A 12,145-nucleotide genomic window follows, 5' to 3' on the forward strand; every position below is an offset into this window, starting at 1 on the left:
CAGTTTGCCACTGTCGCTAGAAACAGTAACTGTTTTGCTCTGTCAGCTACAAGGTGGTGTCTTGACCAATGCCCTGCTCATTCCTCAGACATCACTGGGGGGGGGGGGTATGAAGCATCAAGGTCCCTGCTCTCCATCACAATTTTCTTTCTGTGTTGCAAATTAGGACTGCACCATGATGACCCCTCAGGGACGTGTGTGAACACAGCATGAATATCAGATGAGTTTCACTGACACAGTGCTTCATAGCAGCTTTTTATTTAACTGTGTATACTACCAAAAATACTAACCCACCCCATAAATATTACAGTTTCTAGCTTGAGTGAATTTAAACAACCCCTGTAGAAAATTTAGTTTGAAATTAAAGTTGTAATTCTACCAAGAAAAAAATTGTGATATAAATCAATACCTCCTTTGTGTTCTTATTTATGTTTTGCAGATGTTCACTAGTTCATAAGATTTAGGCATCTCCCTAAAATCTCTGTCTATTACACACTCTTCATATTAACTAGATCATTTTAAAGTGTCTGGTTATTTTTAGATGTAAATTAACTCCTTATTAATCATTACAACACTTTGCACTCCCTTTCTAAAAGTTCATTTTTCAACTAGTTAATAGAATTCCAATCTATAAAAGACTTAGGAAAATCTTTATTGTCAATTGTGTGTAGAATGTTTGTATGTTTGAGGGTGAGTGTGCTGGAGGATGTTCTTGTGAGCATGTTTGTGTTGCTGGCTCTGCAGCTCAGAGGTGATGGTTGCCCAGGTGATCAGAACGTGCTAGTCATACACTAGCTGGAAGACATCAGGATCAAGCTGAAGTAGATGTTTGGCAGTCTGGCTATCCAAAGGCAGAAGCCACATTTTTACTGAATGCTATAGCTGAAGCCAAACTTCACATATCTCCAAAACACTGTTTTTAAAAATTCCTTTTTGTGATGTCTACTGTGCAATGTGCAAGGGATGGAAGAAGAGAAGCCCACACTTTCTGGTCCTGACCCTTTTGGAAACTGCAGTGTTGTGAGGATGTCCAATAATAAATAACCACAAAAATAGTCAAATGCAAAAGCTGGGAAATGTTTTGTGCAGGCAAGTGCAAGACTTTCTGGGGTGAGGCTGAGTTAGGTAACTTCAGTGGGACCCAGGAAAACCTTTCGCACGAGAAAGTGATATTTAAGCATATCCTATTAAGAAGACCTGTGGAGGGTCTTTTCTGAGATGGACATTCAACCAAAGACCATGAGAGGATAAAACCTAGAACCTCTGCTCAGATGTGACCCGTGATAGCTCAGTAATCAATTGGTTTCCCATAGTAAGGAGAACAAGGACTATTTCTAACAGGAACTCAATGACTGGCTCTTTGACCTCCCCACCTCCCGAGGGAGGAGCAGTGCTGTTAGGCCACAGAGGAGGGCTTTGCAGCCAGTCCTGAAGATACCTGACAAAAGGGAGTCATATGAAAGGGAAGGAGGTCCTCCCATATCAGTGGACTTGGAAAGGGGCAGGGAGGAGATGAGGGAGGGAGGGTGGGATTGGGGAGGGAATGAGGGATCCAGCTGGGATACAGAATTAACAAAATGTAACTAATGAGAAAAATAAAATTAAAAAAAAAAAAGAAGAAGACCTGTGGGATTTAAGTGAAGCATGGCAGGAAGAATATTCCAGAAGGGAATATGTTGATAGAGCATCATTGTGCACTCCAACTGTGAAAAAAAGGTCAGTGCTAGGGTAGAAGAATGCCTTTAGGGTTTTAAGATTTTGTTTTTATTTTGTGTGTGTGCCAGTGGGAGCTGCCTTGGGGTACACACTAGGTTTATTTGTTTGTTTTATTTTATTTTTAATTTTTTTTCATTTATTACAACTTGTTTTATTTTTATCTGTGTGTGTGTGCGCACATGTGTGTGCGTGTGCATGTGGGCATGTCTGTGTATGTGCACGTGCATGCACATGTATGTGTGTGTCTGTGTCTGTGTGTGTATCACATGTATGAAGATCTCCTGAAGTTGAAGTTAAAAGGAATTGTGAGCTGCCTGATGTGAGGACTGTGAACTGAACTCATGTTCTAGGATGAGCAACACGTTCTCTTAACTGCTGAGACATCTCTCTAGCCCTGGGCTGCACAAAGTGCAGCCTGACCATGGGTGCTGACAGACTTTTTATCTTAGTTAGATATTATGGGAAGCGCTTTAAGTACTGGAGATAGTTTAGTTGTTTGGGACCTGGGAGATGTCTCAGCTGATGACCTGCTTGAGACCCTGGAGACCTACATGGTGCAAAGAGAGAAAAACTTGTACAAGTTGTCCTCTGACTCCCACATGCTCATGTGCACACAAACATATGCATAAAAACACACTAACACACATTCACGCACATACACGTGCACACACACATGCACACAAACATACAGTAATAAGGAAGAAGGTTCTCATTCTTTAAAGATTGGACACTCAGGCGAAAGGATAGAAGAGAGTAATGAGTCAACACAGAAGTATGTTTACATGTTCTTAGAAGTGAGCTTTGCTCTCTATACATGTGCCATGAGATGTCTCTTGTCTGTGCAGGTTGAAGAATTTGCCATTCTCTTTCACCAAACTCAAAGAGCTTGCAGCACTGTGGCTTTCCGACAATCAGGTAAAAACCTTCTATGTCATGATTTATCATGCCCCTTACATGAACTGTAATTGAAACTTTGAGTTACTGAGTCCCAATAGGCACAACTATTATAACATACAGATTCAGTATGCCTGGCAGAGGGATTTGTGCAAGTGTCCCGTTACACACAGCTGTAGGCAAAACTCTGCCGTGGTCTCCATGTTCCTCCACCACCTCTGCTCAGTACCTGCTTCATTATCAGAGAAACAGCACATAATTCCTCATCTGTCTGGCTTTACAGCTCCTGGTGGTATACACATCCTTAGAGGATACACTTTAATTATTATTCCAAAGATTACAAAATGAAAAACCATTACCATAATCCTTCCAAGAGGGAACTACCAACCATTATCTTCCTTTTTCCTCATTGTTTTTAATTATGATCAACTTAGTTCTAAAACTTTATTCAATACCTTTACTGATATATTGATAGATATCTTCAATATTTTGTGGTTATCTGGATATTTTTATGTACTCAGAAAAACAGAGTATAATGGAATCAAGGGTTGCATGTTAATGAATAATTTTATTAACTGAAAAATGACAGAAAACACGGACACATGCTTTGCCTTAAATGCAGCTGTGGGTCATTTCAGCAGAATTTACTACAAATCATTTTTTATTTCCTAAATCTTTGCAACCCCTACCCCAAAATATGAATGACCAAATAAAAAGCGTACCTTTGGTTTGATGTATCAATATTCCTTGGGCATCGAGTATATATTTCAATTATTTGAGTACTTTTATTGCAAATTAAAAACAGCTCCTACAAAATTTAAAGTGTAAGCATCAGGGTCTCTGCAGCTAATCACAGCCCTTGCTGGCAAAAGGTTAGATTATCATCCAACCTCATATGGCCTTCTCTGCAGCACCAGTCTCTGCTTACTGCATCTCTGAACTCTGCTGCTGGGCCATAGCCTTACACTGTGGAAAACTTCTTTTTTTTTTTTTTTTTTTTTTTTTCAATGCAGTTTATTCAGGAACCTTGAACAATCATCTGACCCTGGGAAAAGCCAGCCCACAGCTTAAATAGCCTCTGGGTAGCCAACCCCAGCATGCCACGTGGGCAATGCAGATAGGTCCACATACATGGAAGCAAGCCAGATCCTCAGCCTTAGCCAAATGTGGAGTTGTTTGTGACAGAGAGCACTCACCATCTGGAAGGTGGAAGGCGGAAACCAGCTCCATCTTTAAGGCGCGGCATTACGCAGCTCTCTACAGTTCCCCCTTTTTGTTTTAGATGCATCAGGCAAGAGTAGAGGTCTGATCTCTGATATTAGAAATAAATTGGGACTTTGTACCGATGTTCATTTAGGTGTCATCCACCCAAAGAGCATCAGACCCGTCAGATACCTTTTTCTCAGAGGCGGGACCTGGGGCATCAACCTGCATGCAATCAGACTTGCTCTTCTCTGGGTCCAAAGCGGCTGACCCTGAGTGCAGTGCTTAGCCTCGCATCCTGAGCATAACATTTTAGCTTTTTATGGTAGCCAACCATGCTTGGGGAGACTGTCCTGCTTCAATGGCTGTAAAGGCCTGAATGATCATGGCTTCATTACGCTGTTGTGAGACTCTAATCTTGCATATACACCACAGGCAAACCAAGGAGACCAACACCAGAAGGCCTGCTAACACTCCCATGCCTGCCCATTCCTTCAGATGATTCATGGCTGCAGCAATCCATGGTGATAATCCTGTGGCTAGTCCTGCGTCCACTCTGGTAGAATTTACTGTGATAATGGCCACTCTCAGCTGCTCCATCGTAGTATCAAATAAAGTGTAATTGAGAAAAAATTTTAAAAAAAGGGAAAAAATAATTTAAGAACCTTAAATGACTTTCAAAAGTGGAGGAAAACATGGAGTTAGTCAATTTACATGGAGCACGTTTCACCCCTGGGGGCAATGGTCTCCTGAACCTACTCAGACCTCGGACACCACCACTGCTAGTTCTAGAACTGATGCAAGATGTTCCAACGAGGGGGTTAAGGCTTCTCATAATATTTCCTATAAGCCCACACCTGTTTGTTTATATCCCCCATCTTTATTCATTATTAGCCAGATAGAGCCAAGTAATTGTGGTGATGATACTTGCTTTTTTGCCCAATGCTGGAATGCTAGTGAATTTAGGTATGCCCTGGTTACTCGCATGCCTCACTGGGTGCCTGTGCCCGTTGATGCCCCTCACGCTATGACTCTCTTCAGACAGAAAAGGGATCTTGGAACTACAGCCACCATTGTTACTGCCATCTCATTGGCGGCTGTTGGAGCTACCACCCTGGCATTAGCCATGAGTCATACTGTGCAGACTGCTCAGACCCTGAATAATCTTTTAGCCAATGTAGCTCATGCCTTAGATGTACAAAAAGGAATTAATGCTCAACTAAAAGGAGGCTTGATGGTGTTCAATCAGAGGATTGACCTCGTGCAGGAGCAAATTGATACCCTATGGCAAATCGCTCAACCTGGCTGTCAATGAAAGTATGCTGGACTTTGTGTCACTAGCATACAACATGAGAATTTTTCCTGTGCTGCAAATCTGTCTAAACAATTGTCTAGCTATATTTTAGGTAATTGGACTGTGGAAAACTTCTTACCACAAGTATTATTCTGGTAGGGGAATAGCCAGAAGAGTTACATCATTGTTTAACTTGAACTGTGATTTAATGTCACAATTTAATTTAGTTGTGATTTAACGGCATTATGAGGTCTGTAGACTCCTGGAAGACTTTGCTTCTTTCCTGTTAAGTAGTATTTGCACTCTTCTTATGGAAATAATATCTGAGCTCTAACAGCCTTCAAAATAGTATTTCTGATAGCAAATTAGTGATGGAGAATAAGATACAGCATAAGCATCAGATATGGGCACAGCTTGTATCATATGTGGGTCGTGCCTTGTTCAGTGTGAGCAGTGCAGGTACCGCATGTCTGTCTTTACCATAACCCATGAGAAAGAATGCATGCCCAAGACCACACCAAACACTAACTTGGTGGAACAGTTTAGCACACTTGGGTCTCCTGGATAGAACTGAAGTGCACAGCAGAACATGTTCTGGTAAGGTTTGTAAAAGTGTGCTAAAAACCTTAAAATCTGCAAAGAGTCTCAGCAGTGCCTATGGCATGTTGTTTTATCATTTCATCACCAAGAGACCAAACTACTGACCATTTCCTGATATAAAATCTTGGCTAAATTGTTCTTCTAACTGGTGCGTCTTTCTTCCAGTCCAAGGCCCTTATCCCTCTACAAACAGAAGCCCACCCAGAAACCAAGCAAAGAGTACTGACCAACTACATGTTTCCCCAGCAGCCCCGTGGTGATGAAGGTATGTTTGCAGATGACACATTCTTTAATGTTCATGATGTTGTGGATAGAAAGGAATTTTTAATCCTAATTTCTGTCCAGGAATACTGGCTCACAGGCAATAAACACTGTCTGGGAGTTTGAGTCTCAGTGCTATAATATTTTATGTAAGATTCCAAAACCAAGACTCCTTCAGGAGACAGCTCAGTTGGTAAAATGCCTGCCATGCAAACATGAGACCCTGAGTTCAGGTCATACCATCAATGTAAAAAATCCCAGCATGATAACACAAAGCTAGGAAGCAGAGGCTGGAGGATGCCTTGTGCTTTCTGTCCAGCCAGACTAGCCTAATTGGTGAGCCCTTGTGAGAGATGCTTTCTCAGAAATTAAGGTAGAGATAAAGTGAGGAAGATGCCTGATGTTGACCTCTGGCTTCTACTCTGTATGTGCACACACATGTACCCAAATGCACATGAGCATCCTGGCATGCACACATCAGAGAGAAAAGTATTACTCTTTATAGCTCATGTGAGAGTAATGTCAGCACTCCACAGTGATTTCTTTAAGGGTTAGGCTGGAGAGTATGGAACTTGGTCATCAAATGTGCTCAGCTACTGGCAGCAAAAAGACAGGCTTCAGAAGCAAAGAACGGCTGTCTGGGGAGGGTCTTCTCTTGTGCCCACATATTGCACAGAATATTTAAAGCATCAGGGCAGCAGTGTTGGACCCTACATGAAAGTTAATCTTAGGATGGGACTTACAATAATGACATTTCATCTTTACATTGAGATTCCCTAAGCAACATCAGCAGCTATGATTAAAAGTTGCTTTCTAAAACTCCAAATTTGTTACAATAAATCTTCAAGCACATATTATAGAAATCTTTAAAAAGGTGTGACCTTTCCTGTGTGAAATAGCTTCAGCTGATGTGTTCTCTGTAGTCATGAAAAGCCACAGTGAATCTTAGAACAATGAACCCACTTTACTGCAGCCACAGATAAACCCACCGTGTCTCAGACTAACTTGTTTTTTTTTTTTGAGACTAACTTGTGAAATGAACTATTTGCTTTTGTGTTTTCATTTTCAAAAACAATGATAATAAATGGCTTTAGTCGTTGATGTTCATATATAAATGAATCATTGAGAAGTATGTAAAAATACCTTTCACTTGCAGAAATAGGAAAAGGGAAGGTTGTTTTGAAAAATATGGTTCACATGTGCATAAATTGTTCTTTTGATTTTATAGAAGAAAAGCTACCCCATTTTTGTACCATAAAGAACAAAGTAAGGACTGTTCTGTTAACCAGGATTTATTTTCCACTTCTTTACACTATCCCTGGGTTTCAAAATGACATAAAAAATAAACAGAAAAAAAGAAAGAGATAAAAATCAGCCCAGATCCATAAGCCATGTCTGATACCCAGTGTGTCACCTAAAGCCCTGGTCAGTTCCAGGTTGTGAGGTCAGCAACCTTGTGACCATAGACAGGAGAGTGTTTGCCTTTGCTGCCTTGGATTTTCTGTTTGTTTTTCTATTGAGGACAGAAAGTTTGGTGTAATAATTAAAAATAATTCTTGAACTTCAACCCAGTCAGTCAACTTCTGTCTGTTTAAAAAGAAAATAGTAAATGAATTCTAAGAATCCTGAAAAACAAAGAAATATTTAACAAAGAGAAATCCTTTAGAAACGGAATTAGCCTCAACTAAGCACTTGCTGCGGCGTTTTCATGCAATTTTCACTATATGTTACAAAGCAAATTTTACCAGTAGACAAGATTTGATGTAAACTGAGGATTTATAAATCATCTTCCCTGCTTGTATGAGACACATTCAAATGAAATGAAACCACCGTGTTAAAACTGATTTTCACCCTGTGTTCTCTACCTTAAAAACGAGGTGACTCCACATGCGCACAAAGAAGCAACAAGAAAGTCAGATTACTGAGCACTTTGTTAAGAAATCGTTGCTGTGTAGTATCTTGCTTTGTTTTGGTTTTGATGTGGTGTGGGCTCTGCAGTCACCCCAACATAGAGTAGGACCTATGAGACCTATAGGACCTGAGAGACCTGGGGCAGAATCTGAAAACTAGGCCAGAATCTGAAAACTCCACTGCTGTGAGGAGAGACTGGAATGCTTCCTTCAGTGTCCATGCTGTTACTGCTAGCCCAGGGGAGCCCACTCCTATGCCAGGAAACTCCCCAACCCCTCATGACTAACAGTAAAATTCACAAGACCACATAAGAAACACCAAAAAAGAATTTTCTTCTTTCCCCTTCCTGTCCTTCTGGCTCTCTCCTCTTTCTCGATATTTCTTTACCCTGTCCTTTGAAGAGTATTTATTGTATTTATTGGTGGTGCTTTCTGCTCTTTTCGCATAATATATTAAACTTTATTAAATATGCTGTGTATATAAAAGAAAAGCATTAATACTTTGGACTCCGTAGATTTCCAGTCAGACAGCGACAGCTTCAACCCCACGCTGTGGGAGGAGCAGAGACAACAGCGCATGACTGTTGCCTTTGAATTTGAGGATAAAAAAGAAGATGACGAAAGTGCTGGGAAAGTTAAGGTGAACTTTTGGCCTTTGTTTCTCTGTTGTTGTTCTTATCTGTCCACTGTTATCATTCAGCTAGAGGAGGGACACACTAACTGGGCTCTCTGGAAGGTCATAGTCATCTTTATTTTCATGAACATGCCCCAGTACGGAGGGCCAGTGTTTGGGCAACATTGGTGTGATTCAGAATGATACAAATGTCCCAGTTCTATTGAGCCACTCTGATTTGCACTCCCCCCCCCCACTCTCCCCTCCACACACCCTCCAGTATAACAACATAAGAGAGATTCAAGCTGAAAGTGAGGGAAAGGTCTAAAGGATGAACCTCTTCTAAGTCTTCGTTCATCTGTCACACTCTACAGCAATTCTTCTGCTCACTGAGCCAGGCCTCCTGCAGACAGTAATAGCCAAAATACACATTGTGGAAAACAGGCCGAATGGCATGCAGCAGTTGCATTGCAGCCCTACAGCCTTCTCTATGGCTGGGGCATTTGAGAACTTTTGTTTCTTTAAATCTGAATTTTAGAAGAAGGTGAGTGTCCAGTCATAAATGAAGATTTTTGTACAAAATAACTTGTCTTTTTAACTATATTTTAAAGAAATCTTTTATTGTGACTGACCTGAATGAAGAAACAACAATAAGCTTTTAATGTATATTTTTCCATTTAAATTTTCAAATATCAGCATTGGCTGAGATTTTTATTAAGACCTAATTTTCATGTTATGTCATGATGACATCTTGAATCTCTCGTTAATATTTACACTTTTTCAAAACCATCAACACTAACAGCTTTTGCTCATAGTAACTAATGACCTAAGTAACTATATATGCATCTTATTAATAAATCGAGATTGTGTGATGTGTTCCCTGTTCCCACCTTGCCACGTTTTCTAAATGTTACTTCTTAACCCATTATTCATGATGACGGTGTCATCACAGAAAACTCAAAATGGAATCACAAATCCAAAATGACAGACTTCTTTTAAGATTTTTTATTGAAAATGCATTTATGGACGATTGGCCATTGCTGTGTTTCAGCCAAAGGGACTTATTTTAAAACTTGTAAATTCTTAGAAATAAATATGCTAACCTGGATACAAACCTTTAAAACAATTCGGCTCCCTTTTTCAAGGATGTTCTGTTAAATCAAGATCCAGGGGGTGATGCATTCTGTCTTGGACTCTTGATTACATTTTTGTATTTCATTGAATTTTCAAAATAACTACATACATCCTCTTAAAAATACATAATCAATGATTCAAAAGGAAATACATTTAATATGCTCAATAGATGTGTTGATAAAGCATGAAATATAGAAATGGAAACAATAATTTAGAACCCCTGTTTGTGTACTGTTACTAGTTTGTCTTTGCTCATGGTGGGTTCCACATGCTTTAGAGTGGTTTGCTTTTTTTTTTTTTTTTTTTTTTTTTTCTCTGCCCTTTCACTTTCTTTGTATTTTGGTAAAACAGTATGTTTTTCCAAAATCTCAAACTACTTGGCTTTGACTAACCTGGCTGTGTCTGACGCCTTTGGCTATCAGACACATTAGAGGCAGTCACTGGTAGCTCACCTTGGGGAGATGATGAATGGAACTCCCTGGAGTCTTAACAGTTCATGTTCTTCTGGTTCATTACATGTACTTTAAAATTAGCACCATTTTAATTTTAATTGACTTGAAGTTTTAAAAAGAACCATGGGGCTATGCCATCAGCTTTCAACAGGACAAAAGTATAAATCCCTGCGTGGCATGTGTACAATGAGTGCGGATGTGGCATTGTGGGAGGAGGTTGCCACCATGGCTTCACGTTATGCTGTTTTAATGGAGTTAAAATTCATTGTTTTAAATGAATGAAATGAAAAAAAAAAAAAAACTATTCAAGGGTAGAAAATTATGAAGGGAACGTGTTGCTACAGTGCTCCTGTTTCTCCCAGAACATGGAGATTCCTTCTCCCACAGGCGCTCTCCTGCCAAGCCCCCTGGGACAGGGGCCAGCGTGGGATTACTCTCCAACCTGCCAGGCTGTCTGGCGATTGCTGCACACCATGGGCCAGGTGTGATCAGCAGATCCAAGATATGCCCGTCCCCCAGAGTGACCCCCAGCTGGCATGGGGTTGTATAAGTGGTCTCCAGCAGGAGAGGAGCATGTGTGCTCCATTGCCAGTGGCAGCACAGTCCACCACTCTTCCTTCTCTAAGTGGCAGACAGGTAGGCCTAGGCGTGTGGGGTAGGAGAAGCCCAGTAGAGGCTCCCTTGGAGCAGTGCTTTATGGGGTACGTGCTGCATGGTAAAGGGTGAGCAGCCTTCAGATTGTCAGTGTCTGAATACAATTTATCGTCAGGATTATTGACATTGGCAAAGGGTGGGGAGGCCTGAGTCAGGGGGTGGGAACATCAATTTAAGGTGCCTTTTCCTGGGGTAGCTGGCATGGCTTTTAAGTTGGGGCTTCACTTTTATTTGCTTCTCTTTGGTTCTGTTAATGAGTGGGATACTGCTCGTTGTGAGAATGCTGGCCAGACTTTGGAAGTTATTAGACTTGTCTTCCTTATGCATGCTTCTCGGGGTCAGCTTGGAGAGACTAGATAAAACCTGGCTGGAAAACATCAGAAAGTTGAAACTGAGATTTGCTGGGAATGGGCTCTGAGCAAGCAGAGACTTCTGTTCAAAGCAGCAATTTCCATTAACTTGAAGATGCAAATTAAATGAATTCCTGTAAGAGAAGATGGGGTTGGGAGTTTAGGCAGAGAGGAGCTCCCATTCCCAGAGATGGATAATTGATAGGAAAAACACAAAGAAACATAGTGTTTTTATAAAAGTTAACACCCACATGTAATGGACTAGATTCTCACTCTATGTCTTATATTCTTTCCACGATATAAGACAAGCTGAGAATGCACCTTCCTGTTTCTTTTTTCTGTAAAATATTCCCCATTGATTTCTAGAATAAGATGATATTTAATAATCGCTGCAAAATTCTGTTGTTTCTCTTACTGGAATTTACAAACAAATTCAGTTTTAATGATTATGTAAAGTATATTATATTATGGATTCATAATATAATATATGAGAAACAGTCTGTCTGAATCCAAGACACCATTTTTGAATGCCCATACTATTGTTATAAGTAATTCTTTCTTTGCTGAAATTTCAGGGTCTTCAGTGCCTTGAAGCTGCTATTTGCATTTATTGTACTTTATTTAGTTGCTAAGAGTCTTATGAAACATTTTACCTCCCAAAATTTTAAAAAATATATTTTATTATAAGTCTTGCTTTCTAATACAATGTATATGTGACATGAGCAAATTCTTTATAGTGAGTGACAAATTTAACACTATTTCAGAATGAATTTCAGAGATTTGCCCACCTCTATGTATCAGAAATTCACTTGTTTTAGTTCCTATTAGGATGGGGAATTTTTCTAGGCGTTTATAAGCAAAGAAACTGCTTTTAGGCATAAACTCAGTGAACTAGTAATCTCTTTATGAACATGTTGGGCCACTTCTGAGGTACTGAAGGTAGGAACTGAGGAAAAGGAAGGGTACAAATATGTTTGCCCAGACCTCAAATTAGAATTGAGTTATAAAACACAGTTTTAAAAGAAGTGAAATTGGAATTACTTAGCTTTATTTTTATTGCAATT

At 40.1% G+C, this 12,145-nt stretch overlaps 1 protein-coding gene across 10 annotated transcripts in view; it reads left to right on the forward strand.

Moving 5' to 3' along the window:
- The window catches only part of Lrrc7 (leucine rich repeat containing 7), a 688,618-nt gene that overhangs the window by 580,355 nt on the left and 96,118 nt on the right, over positions 1-12,145 (forward strand). For 9 of the 10 annotated variants that reach the window (XM_060392421.1, XM_060392420.1, XM_060392426.1 and 6 more), the window contains 4 exons: positions 2,562-2,631; positions 5,873-5,972; positions 8,394-8,518; positions 10,465-10,713. In XM_060392421.1, the coding sequence (XP_060248404.1) occupies positions 2,562-2,631; positions 5,873-5,972; positions 8,394-8,518; positions 10,465-10,713 (544 nt within the window). The remainder of the gene's footprint in view (positions 1-2,561; positions 2,632-5,872; positions 5,973-8,393; positions 8,519-10,464; positions 10,714-12,145) is intronic. The other variant, XM_060392427.1, reaches the window with a different exon arrangement.

The sequence above is a fragment of the Meriones unguiculatus genome, chromosome 10 (assembly GCF_030254825.1).
Source record: "Meriones unguiculatus strain TT.TT164.6M chromosome 10, Bangor_MerUng_6.1, whole genome shotgun sequence".
In the NCBI taxonomy this organism is placed as follows: domain Eukaryota; kingdom Metazoa; phylum Chordata; class Mammalia; order Rodentia; family Muridae; genus Meriones; species Meriones unguiculatus.